This window comes from Oryzias melastigma, linkage group LG17 (assembly GCF_002922805.2).
Source record: "Oryzias melastigma strain HK-1 linkage group LG17, ASM292280v2, whole genome shotgun sequence".
Lineage (NCBI taxonomy): Eukaryota > Metazoa > Chordata > Actinopteri > Beloniformes > Adrianichthyidae > Oryzias > Oryzias melastigma.
This window is the reverse complement of record NC_050528.1, coordinates 8,575,946-8,588,763: the sequence shown is the minus strand read 5'-3', so window position 1 is coordinate 8,588,763 and position 12,818 is coordinate 8,575,946. Positions and strand designations below refer to the sequence as shown.

At 38.1% G+C, this 12,818-nt stretch overlaps 1 protein-coding gene across 5 annotated transcripts in view; it reads right to left on the bottom strand.

Annotated features, from left to right (window-relative positions):
* LOC112147272 (zinc finger protein 521) overlaps positions 1–12,818 on the bottom strand; it is a 137,019-nt gene that overhangs the window by 28,148 nt on the left and 96,053 nt on the right. For all 5 annotated transcript variants that reach the window (XM_024273527.2, XM_024273529.2, XM_024273528.2 and 2 more), the window contains one exon: positions 4,611–4,742. In XM_024273527.2, coding sequence (XP_024129295.1) covers positions 4,611–4,742 — 132 coding nt within the window. The remainder of the gene's footprint in view (positions 1–4,610; positions 4,743–12,818) is intronic.

The window sequence follows — 12,818 nt, the reverse complement described above, 5'->3', positions numbered from 1 at the left end:
ATAATAAAAATCTAAAGTGGTGACATTAATTGTAACAACTTAAATTGGATTTCAGGACCTTGTTAGAATTTAAGTGTTATCCAAAGCTTTTTTCACACAAATGGGAGCCCCTAATGATGTGGAACCTTAAAAATCTACATCACTAAAAGATGATTTTTTTTTTTTGTGCAAATTATTTTCAGATCTAGTTTTTTATTTTTTTATTATGACACAGAATGGAGGACGCAACATTTCTCCAACTGAAACAAAACAGCATCTAAGCATCACAAGTAACAGATTGAGCACAGAGACAAGAGAAAACTGGTTAGTGAAGAAAAGTTGCACTACCTGCAGTAATGCTAGTGTGAATGCTTTTTGCTGAAAGTAGTCGCTGAAGATTCGGAGCTTTTTGCTTAAAACGCAACAGCTATTTGCAAAATGCTTAATTTTTCTAAAAGACTGGAAATTTTGTTAATGAAAGAGCGCTGAAGTTGACCTAAATTTAGGAAAAATTTGTAGTAAAATTACTTAAAAATCCCTAATACATGCCAATTTTGTAGAAAATATTTATATATTATATATTAGCTAAACTCCAAATTAGCCCAAAACAACTTCACTAGATGTCAAATTAGCCAAAAAAGCTAGCTAGTTGCTTAAATACTAGCCAGACTCCAAAATAGCCTAAAAATTCTTCAGTAAACTACATTATTAAAACAACGTTAGCCTGTTGCCAAAATAGAGGCTAAACTCTAAGAAAGCAATTAGCCTATTACTAAAATAAAACCAAAACTCTTAAAATAGCCTTTAAAAAATCTCAGTAGATAACAAAAAAGCCAAAAACGTTAGCATGTTGCTAAATAGAAGCTAAACCCCAAATTAGCATAAAAAACCCTCAGTAGATGCCAAATTAGCCAAAAAAAAAAGCTAGCATGTTGATTAAATACTAGCCAAAACCCAAAACTGCCTAAAATTTCTTATTAAACTAAATTAGTTAAAAAAAAATTAGCTTGTTGCTAAAATAGAAGCTAAACTCTAAATTAGTCTAAAAGACCTCAGTAGATAACAAATGAGCAAAAAACGTTAGCATGTTGCTAAAATATTAGCTGAACTCCAATATTTTTTGCAAATCACAATAAAAGAATTAAACATAGCCATTGAATATATTTAAAGGCTTATTGTTAATCTACTAAAATTTTTAATAAATTTATAAATGGATTTGAACTCACGACCTTCCAGTTTCAAGAGAAGACAGTCCAACACAAGGCCACTGAGCTGGCACAGTTTTGAAAAACTCAATGCAGCAAAAGTAGACAGCAGGCCAGATAAGCGATCTGCACAGAACCTATGTATTACTTAATTCTATTTTTGCAGTTTCCAGACAGTATTTGTGCAATTAGGGTTCTCGTTCCTCTTTTGTCTAGAAATCATGTTTACGTACCAAAAACACATCAGTTGAAATGAGGTAAACCCTGACATTATGATCCAGACACTTATGTCTTCAGGCGCAAAGAAACCCTTTTTTTCTTCAAGGTTTAGAAAAAACGAATAGTCTGGCTTCAGGTACAAATTAGTAAAATGATTCCAACTTTCTGCTTCAAGTCTCTTTTTTAATATTTTACAAAGACAGCTTTCTCCAGTGAGAATTTGGATGCCTGAAAGTGTTATAATCAGACGTCTTTTTTATGTCAGGAGGCCTCAAGTCAAGGATTCACATATAGCTAAAAGTGTAATATTTCCAGAGGATGTATATTTTTACTTAAATTTATTGAGTTGGTTGGTTTGGACATAAATCTTCTTTCTTTCTTGTGTTTATGTCATGAAAAAAAGATGCAAAGTGTGTTTTAATACCACATTTTTATTTTTCAAAATCATGTTAGAACATGAAAACTGTACAATCAGGAAATTAAAAAAAAGTTTGTAAAGTTAAAAACTGCTAGATGCATAACTAAGTCACTTGGAATACCAAAAATTAGAACGACCAAGATTTTTTTTTTGTCTTATTAAGAGATAGAATCAATATATAATGACATTCTTAATAAAATGATTCAAAAACCTTAAATTCTATCCTCTTTAAAATAGAAAAACTTAACTTTAAACAAAAAAAAACTCAGTTTACTTAATTTTTTCTTTAATATTTTCAATATTTGTGGCAACACATGCCCTTAATCTCTTTTTTTAATGGATGTTCAATGTCCAACTTATTCTGATAATATTTATGTAATTTATTGTGGTTTGCAAGTCATTGACAAACGTTTTAAAACATTTTTAACTTAGATTTAAGTTCAAAGAACAAGTGCTATTTTAGATTTCATGAGGATTTATGTAAACTCATAAATAAACTTGAGCTAAGATTGTATTCTCATTTGCTTCACATTTTGTTCTAGAATAATTTCCTCTTATTTTATTATTTTTTTGTCACTGTAATCAAAATAAACTTCAATTGGGTGTATAAAAACTCAAAAACTGCTAACTACCTGATTAGAACCACCAAAAAACGATAATACTTCCAGACTCTGGAACTCTCTTTCCTCTGATATTAGAAAATATAGCTCAATCCGAGTTCTTGCCTCCATTTAAAGGGGCATTTGTAGTGGGAGTGGCGTCTAAAAAAATGTTTTAAAGTCCTACCCTCCAAGCGGAGGGAAGACCTCCGCCGCGAGGGTAAACCATGTCATGCTGTTCCGCGGAGAAGTGCTTTTCTTCACGTGGGTGCGCTCTGAACCATAGAAGTTTACATTTAAATGTAAGTAACGACTTTTTGTTTTAGCACGACCTTTTTAAAGTTATTAAACCTCTGTTTTTTATGTATTTTCGAGAGCTGGAAGTTCCACGCTAACACTAGCTGACCAGCGACTACTGATGACATCATCGACATAAAGTGACGTCTGAATTATGAGGCTCTGTTTTTCCATAACTCTCCGATTGGAGGGCTAAATGTAGGGGAAGGGAAGAATTCTGATTGGGACTCTATATCAACCTTCAAATCCCAACTCATTGCTTTCCTTTTTAAAAAAAGACACATCAATCGCACCTTATGTCTTCTGTCTTTTACAAAATAGTTTTTATTTTGTTTCGTTTATTGTGTTTTATCAGTTTTTATTGTAAGGTGATCTTAAGAGCCTTAAAAGGTGCTTTTAAATAAAATGTATTATTATTATTGTTAGCTTTTTTAGCTTATTTTTCCCCTTTTTTGTGCTTGTGTGGAACTCCTTGTCTCTAGATTATGATATCCTTTAGTATTTCTTAAGTAAAAATGCACTGGCTGATAACTTTATCACTTTCAAGTGATTTTCTTCTAAAGATTTTAGTTTTCCAATTTTTAGGCTACCTTTTTGTGTATTTAAAGAGTCAAGTTCTAACTATTAGGATTTCTCTGTTAGAACTTCCTTTTCCAAATTCTGCAACGATTCTCTCATTGAAATGGATGACTTCTTTATTATCACTTCTAACATAAGTAAAGCACAGTTAAATCTTTTGGCGTCTGGAGACGATTTAACGACAAGAACCTTTCATTAGGGTGATAAACTTCTCTCCTCTGCATTCCAGTCTCAGCTTGACAGTATACATTCAAGGACAGCTGTCAGCCATTCTCTCCGTTTCCTCCAACTGCTGCTCGGTCTGCTTGTCCCTTGCATCCCCAACAGAGGGAGGCCTTTCAGTTCATACCACCCTCTCCACTACCAAAGGCCTTCGCCCATCTGTCTGTCTGCTCTGCGATGGCGGTCCTGAGGGGGCACTCTGCATCTCCCTCCTCCCTCCCAGCATCCCTCTCTCTCATACTCCGTGATCGATATGGACGCAGAGGGAGTGGAGGGACCTGTCCGTCAAAGCCGACGGTGGAAAATGAAGCCTCAGATGAAGGAGGCATGCTCTGTATATTAAATGCCCAGACCCCTGTGAGGGGTGGGAGGGAGAGGAGGTTCGGTGTGGGGAAATATCAATAGCCTTCTTTCTATAAGAGAGTCAGCGACGCAGACTGAGGGTTGTGGAACAAACACAGAAGCGTTAATAGACATAAATGAAGGTTTGAGAGAAAAAAAATGATGATAAATTTGAACTAATGATGTTAATTGATGTAACACGTGAGGAAAAGGCAAATTAGTCTTTCTGGGATGTATGAGGGGGAAATAAGCTGAGGATCCAAAAAGTGCTAGGAAGAGTAAAGAGCTGAGAAAGAGTGAAGAGCTGAAGTTAACGACTTTGCAGATTTCATTATAGAGATAGTTAACCCTGTTGACACTGAAGGAGGGCGCTATCCTCTCAGGAGGAGTCCGGTCCTTCCACCTCCACGCTCAGAGACAGATGAGATCATTACAGCTATCAGCACCACTGCCATCCACAATTAGCACATCTCCTTTTCTTTCACTACTCCTACAACCCCCATCTCCCTTCAGCTCACACTGTCTGCCCCCCCTGCACTCCTTCGTTCCTCCCGTCTCACCTTATGACACTACTTTGGCTTTGATTTGGAAGCAATCTGACTGCAGAAAAAGCCGCATGCAGCAAACTGCTGGCCCTTCCAGACTCATTTACAAAGTTTTTTGACAGATTGGTGTAAACATACAAAAAAGTTATCAGGAAGTAGCTCAAAATTGGGAAAAATATAACTTTTTTTTGTGCTCAACACAAACCTGTGAAGCAGACCGGACACTTGAAGGTTCCACCCATGCCCTCGAAGCTGTGCTCAATCAGGTGGCATTGAAGTTTCGCCGGAGAGTCAAACGACTGACTACATAGCTTGCATTCATGGTTCAGTCCTTCCTCTGTGGAAAAAAAGGAACACAAACACACAGGAAGCCATGTGAGAAAAATAAACCGAGCATGAATGGAATTTTACCAACACCCTCACACCTATTTTTCCCCTCATTTCTCATGAAATTTTAATTTAGCACATTAGTGGCAAAACCAGCTCAAACATAAAACAGGATGAAGCATGATCTAGTTATATTGAATAATAAAGCTTTTGTTCAAGGCTCAGTAATACGTGTTGTGATCAAATAGGACAAAAATAAAATTTGACATAAAATCAGAAATCCTTCATTCTTTCTACTAGAGTTAAACCTCTCAGACAGGATGCCTTCTTCCTAGTACAATGTGTGGTTTGTTGTCATCAGAAATCCTCACATGTCTGCATCAGCTTTAGACTTTGTTAAATAAATGTCACTTCAGCAACCTGCTGAGTAAGAACATCTGCAGCGGGTCAATAAACGCCCTTTGAACTGCGCTACAGGCCCAGAATTGGCTCCTTCAAAACTCTAACCGGACTCCAAGGTTGAGTCTGAATTCCTTTATTTTATTCTCTTTAAAATGCGTTCACCATTTTGCAGTGCTGTCCAAATATACAATTCAAAAATTCCGTCCCTTAGAAATTTCCCAGAAATCTTTGGGAAAAAACAGTGTGCATTTATTCTTTTTAGATTGGATTTAAATGATTTTTTAAAAACATTTATTTTGTTATACAACCTAAATGTGAGTGTTTATGGATGATTGTGGCCCAGCGACAGACTGGCGACCTTTCCAGGTTGTATCTTGCCTTCTCCCTGAAGTGGCCGGGTTACGCCTGGTTCACACCGGTTGCGTAAGCGCTGCAAAGCGGTGTGTGCGCGGAGAGTGCGCGGTATCCGCTTAACCCCCAGTTCACACCAGACACATACTTTTTTAGAGCTTATTTTGCCATCAACAGACACCTGTGTTTATTTTCATCTTTACAGTCAGTAATTATAAATATATATATATATACAGACTGTATATACACACACATATATACATATATGTATATACTGTATACATATATGTATATACTGTATATATATACACACATATAATATATATATATATATATATACATACATACTATATATATACAGACTGTATATACACACACATATATACATATATGTATATACTGTATACATATATGTATATACTGCATATATATACACACATATAATATATATATATATATATATATATATATATATATATATCTTTTAAATTGACCAGATTTTCTCGTGTGTTTTGGTGTAACTTCCTACTAGAATTGACACGGATAGCTCGCGGCTTTGACCAAAATTTGACCAAACACCGAGACGATTGCTTCACGTAACGAATCGTCCGCTGAGGACTGCGACACTTCGCGTTTGTTTTGAACTACACCATAGGTTATCCCCTTAACACCTAAGGCGTCACCAATGACGCCTAAACACAAAACTTTTAACATGCTGTAACTTTTCAACTGCTTACACGATCAATGTAATTCCAGCAGATTCTACTGGAATTACATTGATCGTGTTGACAATTAAAACATTACAGTCAATCAAAGAACATAAACACTGGAGCTCCAGTGTTAAAGGGCGCCAAACGGAGGCCGTTCTGTGCTGCTTCGCAGCGATTCCGTGTCTGGTGTGGACCAGGCGTTACACTCCGGCTTCCTCCTGACCCCGAAAGGGACAAAGATGTTTAGAAAATGGACAGATGGATTATTTTGTTATAAACCATGAAAGTTTTCATCATCAGAACACAGTGGATCCATCACTAGTCTTTGTAAAACGGTTTCAATTTAGGGAATTTGATGAAATCATATTAGCAGCTTAAATTAAAGTAGTGAGTTGAGTTCAAATTGTTTTTAAAATCCAGGGCACTAGATAGTCCTATTGCGGGTTCGATTCCCGCCTTGCCCACCCATGTGTGGAAGTGTCTTTGGGCAGGACACTGAACCCCAAATTGCCTCTGATGGAAGGTTGGCGCCAGTGTTCGGCAGCGGAGCCACCATCTGCGTGTGAATGGGTGAATGGGTCAGTGACTGTAAAGCGCTTTCAGCCTTCAAGGAAGGTAGAAAAGCGTTATATAAGTATACGCCCTTTACCATTTATTTTGTTTAAATGCAAAAAAAGCAATCTGTAACACATCTTAAATTGGATTGTTTTGTTAACATCAAATACATTTAAATCTCTATTTTATTCCATATGTTCTGATTTAAGACTCTAGAAGTTCCTCAGTATAACAATAGCTTTTTTTTTTTACCTATTCCAACAATATTAGAAATACTTTTTAGATCTGTGATATAAAAATAAGTAAAAAATGTTGAGTGGAAGTGACAACCAAGTTTTTTTATTCACATATTTGTGCTAGTTTTGTTCCCCCTCCAACATTTCTTTTTTAAATCTGCAACATAGATCAAAAAGGAGAAGCCTAACAGTACAAATTCCTGCACGACTGTTCCACCAAAGGTAAAAGTCGATCAAAGCAGTTCATTGTATTTTTTTAAATACATAAAAAAATGTGATCTGCAGCCATGCATTAAGCAGATGAGCTCCTCCACAGCCTACATGTGCATCTGAGTGTGGCAGCAGGCGTCAGCCAAAGATGGAGGAGGGGGCCGGCATCCGCACATCCGTGCAGCCATGGAAGAGGATCACTGTCCTCTTTGATCCCCATTCAGCTTGGCTTATCTGCGTAAGGGTGTGTGCAGTAAGGTGCAGCTATAGCTGCAGTACTCAAAGATCTGTCCCTCTGCCATATGTGCAGACCTCATTTGACCCTATTGCACAATGCCGTCCCTATGGAGACTTGGCCTGCTTTGCTATGCAGATAGCTGCACCTGCCTGACTGACCTTGTGTGAGCACATCCAAGTGTTTTGTCTGTCTGAGGTGGAGCTTCAGGGCAGAAATGGAAAGTTAAAGTTACCCATTACAATGAAAATTGTGTTTTGAACACGTTGTTGTAGTATTTTCTCATGACGGAGGACATAAATAAGGTATTTTTGGAGTAAAACAGCATTTTTAAGTATTTCTTTAATCAAATTGTGTTGGATCAGGAGCAGATGAAAACCTGCAGTTTGAAAAGTTCGGGTTTATGACGCCACAAGCAGGGCAAAGTCCCCCTTCTCTGCTACAATTCGGATGAATTCACTTGCAGACAAATAGATCCATTAATCACTCCTCATCTGAGCTTACATCTGATTAAAAACTGGATAGCTCCAGTATTGCTCGCCATTTTTTTGCTATGCTAATGTTAGCTTGAGCTTGTTAGGCGCTATAATCTAGCAGGGTAGAGTGTAAACATGGATTGATGGGAAACTAGTGGAGGCTAGCTTCTGAGGCAACTATAGCTGTAACGAGTATCCAAGTACTCGGATATTTACAATCTGCTCCCGAAAATTTGAGTACGAATATTTGAGACATCCAAGATTGCTGATTTGAAATCTTTGTAAATATAGTTGAGTGTGGTTGAAATACAAATGGTTAAAAACAACTGTGATATTTATGGATTACGTTCTTCATATTATTACTAGAGTCAAAAAATAAAAAAAATATATCATTTTTTCTATCTAAACCTTTGTGTTTTTATCAGTTTTGTTGATTTTGATCTCCAGCTCTAAAAAAAAGGCATAAATAACGATGATTTAATACATACAATTTTAATTTTCTTACATCCAATAAAAACACACACAGTATATTTTAAAAAAAGTAAGAATTGTGGTTCGATTTGTGAATCGTCGAACTTAATTCATGAATCTTATTGAATCACCACCTAAGAAGTGATCCACGCCCCTAGCGCCAACAGTCCCGCCCACAACTCATTTCTGCTGACCTCCTGCTGAAAATATGTCTTAAGGATTTTGTCTGAAAACTGCATAATCATAATGAAAAGACCACTGGGAATGATTCTACAGCACAAAAGATAAAGTTGGAGTGTTTAAAATAAATTATGTGCTTTTATTATATAAAATAATACCCTTTAAGATGCTTGAATTGAAGACCTTTGGTTTGGAGCAGCAGTAGGTTAAAATATTAGATTTATTAGACGGTGCAGCAGCTCCAAGAATCCTTAACTGCATTAAATGGAGAGCAAATAATGAGAACAGAGGTGGTTTGGCTTCATAGAGTAAATGGCCCTCTGTTCGCTCTTACGGTTCAGTCTCATTGCTGGTTTTGTCTTTAGTGAACAGGGGGGCCGAACGAGCCTGGCAGCCTGTTTCTTAGCGAGAGCCAAGGGAGGAAGTCAGCCTGCTAACCCCAATAGCCGCCTCATTGGGCTGAGGTCACTTCCTGTTGCTCCTCCAGCCCTTCTCCAGGGCTGTCCAATCAGCGAGGCCCTGCGTTGGCCCCCGCCCCTCTCCCAGCACCAAGCAGACTCTGGATATAGTTACAGGGCCACGGGGGACTGTCAGCTCTTTCTCTATCCTCGTCTCTCCTTTCTCCCACTCTGTGTTTCTGAGTCTCCCGAGTGTTCTCCACTGCCACCACCCTGTCCCTCTGCACTCCAAAGAAAATCCTTTAGATGAAAACTGCTCCTGCGTCTGCTCCCTCTAAGCATCCCTGACACCAGCAAAGTAAGCCCATCTGCATATCCACAGGGGCTCGCGTTCCTGTGGATCATGGTTTATGTATTTCACAGCTCCTTAAGACACAAATGCCTAATATCTATCCCATGTGGAGGAGTGGAGAGGAAAAGAAGGGAGCTACTCTCACACAAAAATTGTCTTCATTACTTTTGCTTTTGTAAAATCCCGACGTGGTGTTTGGGGGTTTGCAGATCTCGGTCTGACCCAAGTTTGGTCAAATCTGATGTAGCTGAGCGACAAAAAAAGTGTGATTAAACACTATGCTAGGCTTTGTTTAATTAAAAAAATCTCCCCCAGCTTATTCTGCTCATACTCTTGCCCCCATTTTTTTTTATTTAAACAATTTGGCTGAAGAGCCGTCGGAATTGGAACATTTGGTTTCTTCAAATAAACGTTCGGATACTTAGATTTGCTCCCGTCTCTGGGGCACGCTGAATTCTTCTCTGAAGCTCACCCAGGCTGCCTGAGTCGCTGGAGTATATGATATTAAGGACATCAATCAGGGCTCTACTTTGCCGGGGTAATGAGTAAACAAGCGGGAGAGCGAGCCGCGTATGTTCGGTAGTCGGGGGCAGGTTGCTTTCAAGAAGCGGTGGCAGAAATTGTACGAACTGCGACGGTGAGTATTGAGGAGGAATTGCAGTCGCCTTCAAGTTTGTGGAGTGTTCTGGATCTGTCATGACTTTTAGCCTAATTTTGAGTCAAAATGTCAAAGGAGGTTTGGAGTTTCTTGTGATTTCAAATGTAGCAAACCGCTGCAGCAGGAGGGAGAGGAGACAGCTTCAGGCCCGTAAACAGTAGGTGGGCTTACTTCTCTCTTCACACCACAGGAACTATCCATTAACAGATAATGGGGGGAAAATCAGAGTGATTAAGGCCCAGGGAATTATGGGTGAATACAAATTGACTCCACCTCCGTGTGGTGTGCTCTCTTGAGGTAGAAGCACTGCTCATAAGGCAGAAGCTCATTTCCGAAGTACTATGAGGCCCATTAAGGACCGGAGAATGCGGTGTACAGGGGTAGGAAGGTGGGAGCACAGAGGGATGGACTCCCCCCGGACCATAGCTGATTGGAGAACAGACGCCTGGGGGAAACGGTCCTAATATCTATTTCCTGTCTCCACAGTTTGAGAAAGACGAAGTGAATCAACTGCAAAATGTTGAAACTGAAGTATAAGATTTAATCCCACCGTGATAAAATGTCTCTTCTCTAAATCAGAGTATTGCACAAACAGTGAAGGAAATGTGGTTGCGTGAGAGCTAATAAAATCAAAAATATTGGAGAGCTGCCACAGCAGGAAAGAAAAAGCTTTACTCAGGTAGGGAAGTGGGAATATAAAATTCAGTCTGAAGGAAGAAAATGAAGGTAACAACGCCCTCATGTTAGGGTCCACGATTTAAAGCGTTTTCAACTTGCAGAGGGAGAAAGAGGGGTGAGGCTGTGGCATGTCGGGAGCGGCGACAGCCTCACGCTGCAAGAGCAAAGGATTCTGGGGGAACATGACTGGGAGAATGTCAGCTCTGATGCATGGCGGCTCGTTGGAGGTGCTAATCAGAGCAGGGCAAGGCTCCTGTTAGGATCAGCCACTCTGTGCCTGCATTAGCCGCTTCATGGCTCCCCTGGCCACCAGGCCAGACGTAGAAACACTGAACTGACAGGTTTTTGTGTCGAGATAAACATGCGCAACGCTTGGATGAGTGCTACAAAGGGTTTAGCCAACTGAAACTCCCCTTCAGATCTGAAATAACATGCAAGGCAAAAAGAAAAGAACACAATTTTTGTCCCTGTTGACGCTGCCAAGTTGTCTAGATTCTCCTTTTACTTTGATTTTATTTTCAATAGTGTTTTGGGGCCATGTAATTGATTTTCTTTATCAGTTTTAGAATCAAATCCACATCTTTTTCTCATGTTACCTATGTTAAAATATGTTTTTGTGTCTTTATTTCTGCCAAATAAATAAATATTGAACACAAGATGTGTGTACTCATGTTTCCTATTTACACTTACTTACACCTTGATACTATGGTTTGCTTCTGAGTGATGTGGAGAGGGGATTGTTTTTTTAAATTTTATTTCTTTTAAGATAAGGATAAATCCTTTGAGATGCAATATCTCAAGAGGGTCCACGGTATTGAACGTTTATAAGAGGAAAAGAGAAACAACCCAGAGAAAAAAGAAGAAGCAAAAAATGTAGCTTAAGCGCATTAAAGCTATCATTTTAACCCACTGTTTTTTCGAAATTTCTCTCCTTTGAACTTCAATGAAACATTTTATACTATAAAAACTAGGGACGTGTATTGGCAAGAATCTGGCAATACGATACGTATCCCGATACATGTCTAACAATACGTTATGTATTCTGATACATGTCTAACAATACGATACGTATCCCGATACATGTCTAACAATACGATACGTATCCCGATACATGTCTCACAATATGATATGTATCACAATACATTTCTAACACGATATGTATCCCAATACGTCTCACAATACGATACATATTGCAATACATGTCTCACATTATGATACGTATCCCGATACATGTCTAACAATACGTTATGTATCCTGATACATGTCTAACAATACGATACGTATACTGATACATGTCTAACAATACGATACGTATCCCGATACATGTCTAACAATACGATGCGTATCCCGATACATGTCTAACAATACGTTATGTATCCTGATACATGTCTAACAATACGATACGTATCCTGATACATGTCTAACAATACGATACGTATCCCGATACATGTCTCACAATATGATATGTATCACAATACATTTCTAACAACACGATACGTATCCCAATACATGTCTCCCAATACGATACATATTGCAATAAATATCTCACAATATGATACATATCTTGCTGTATCTCATGAGATCTTGCTGTTGGTTTGGTCGCGGTGTAGAGCTGTAGAGCAAAGAGGTTCAGTGTGCTGCCAACCAGTGGTGGGAGGTTTAGTTGGAAAACAAACGCAAGACGTTGAAGGGCGCTCATAAATAATTCATTAAATATCGTCTTGTCAGCATTTTAAATCAATACAAGTATCGCCAAAGGAAATATCAAGATAAATCGATTTTTCCCTTCACCCCAGTAAAAAGACAAAAAAAATATTTTTAGTGGTTTCAAGCTTAAATATATTTTTATACTTAATAAAAGATAAAATGATCTTACTAGTAACTTTCTGTAAGATGCAAAGACTTGTTTTGGGACAATAACCCTCAAATTTCTTGTTAAGTCATTTAATCTAAGTAAAAGTTCAATTAAAAATAGCTTTTTTTACTGATAATTTAAATATAATTCTAATAACTTTATTTTAAAAGTGTTAATTGTAGTCTTATCTTATTAGTTCTAGAAATAAAGAAGTTGTAGTGATTAAAATACGATTTTTTGGGGAAAAAAATAATAGCATGTATGTTAAATATACAGTACCTACTTTGCATCTGTAAAATTACCGGCATGAAGGCTAATG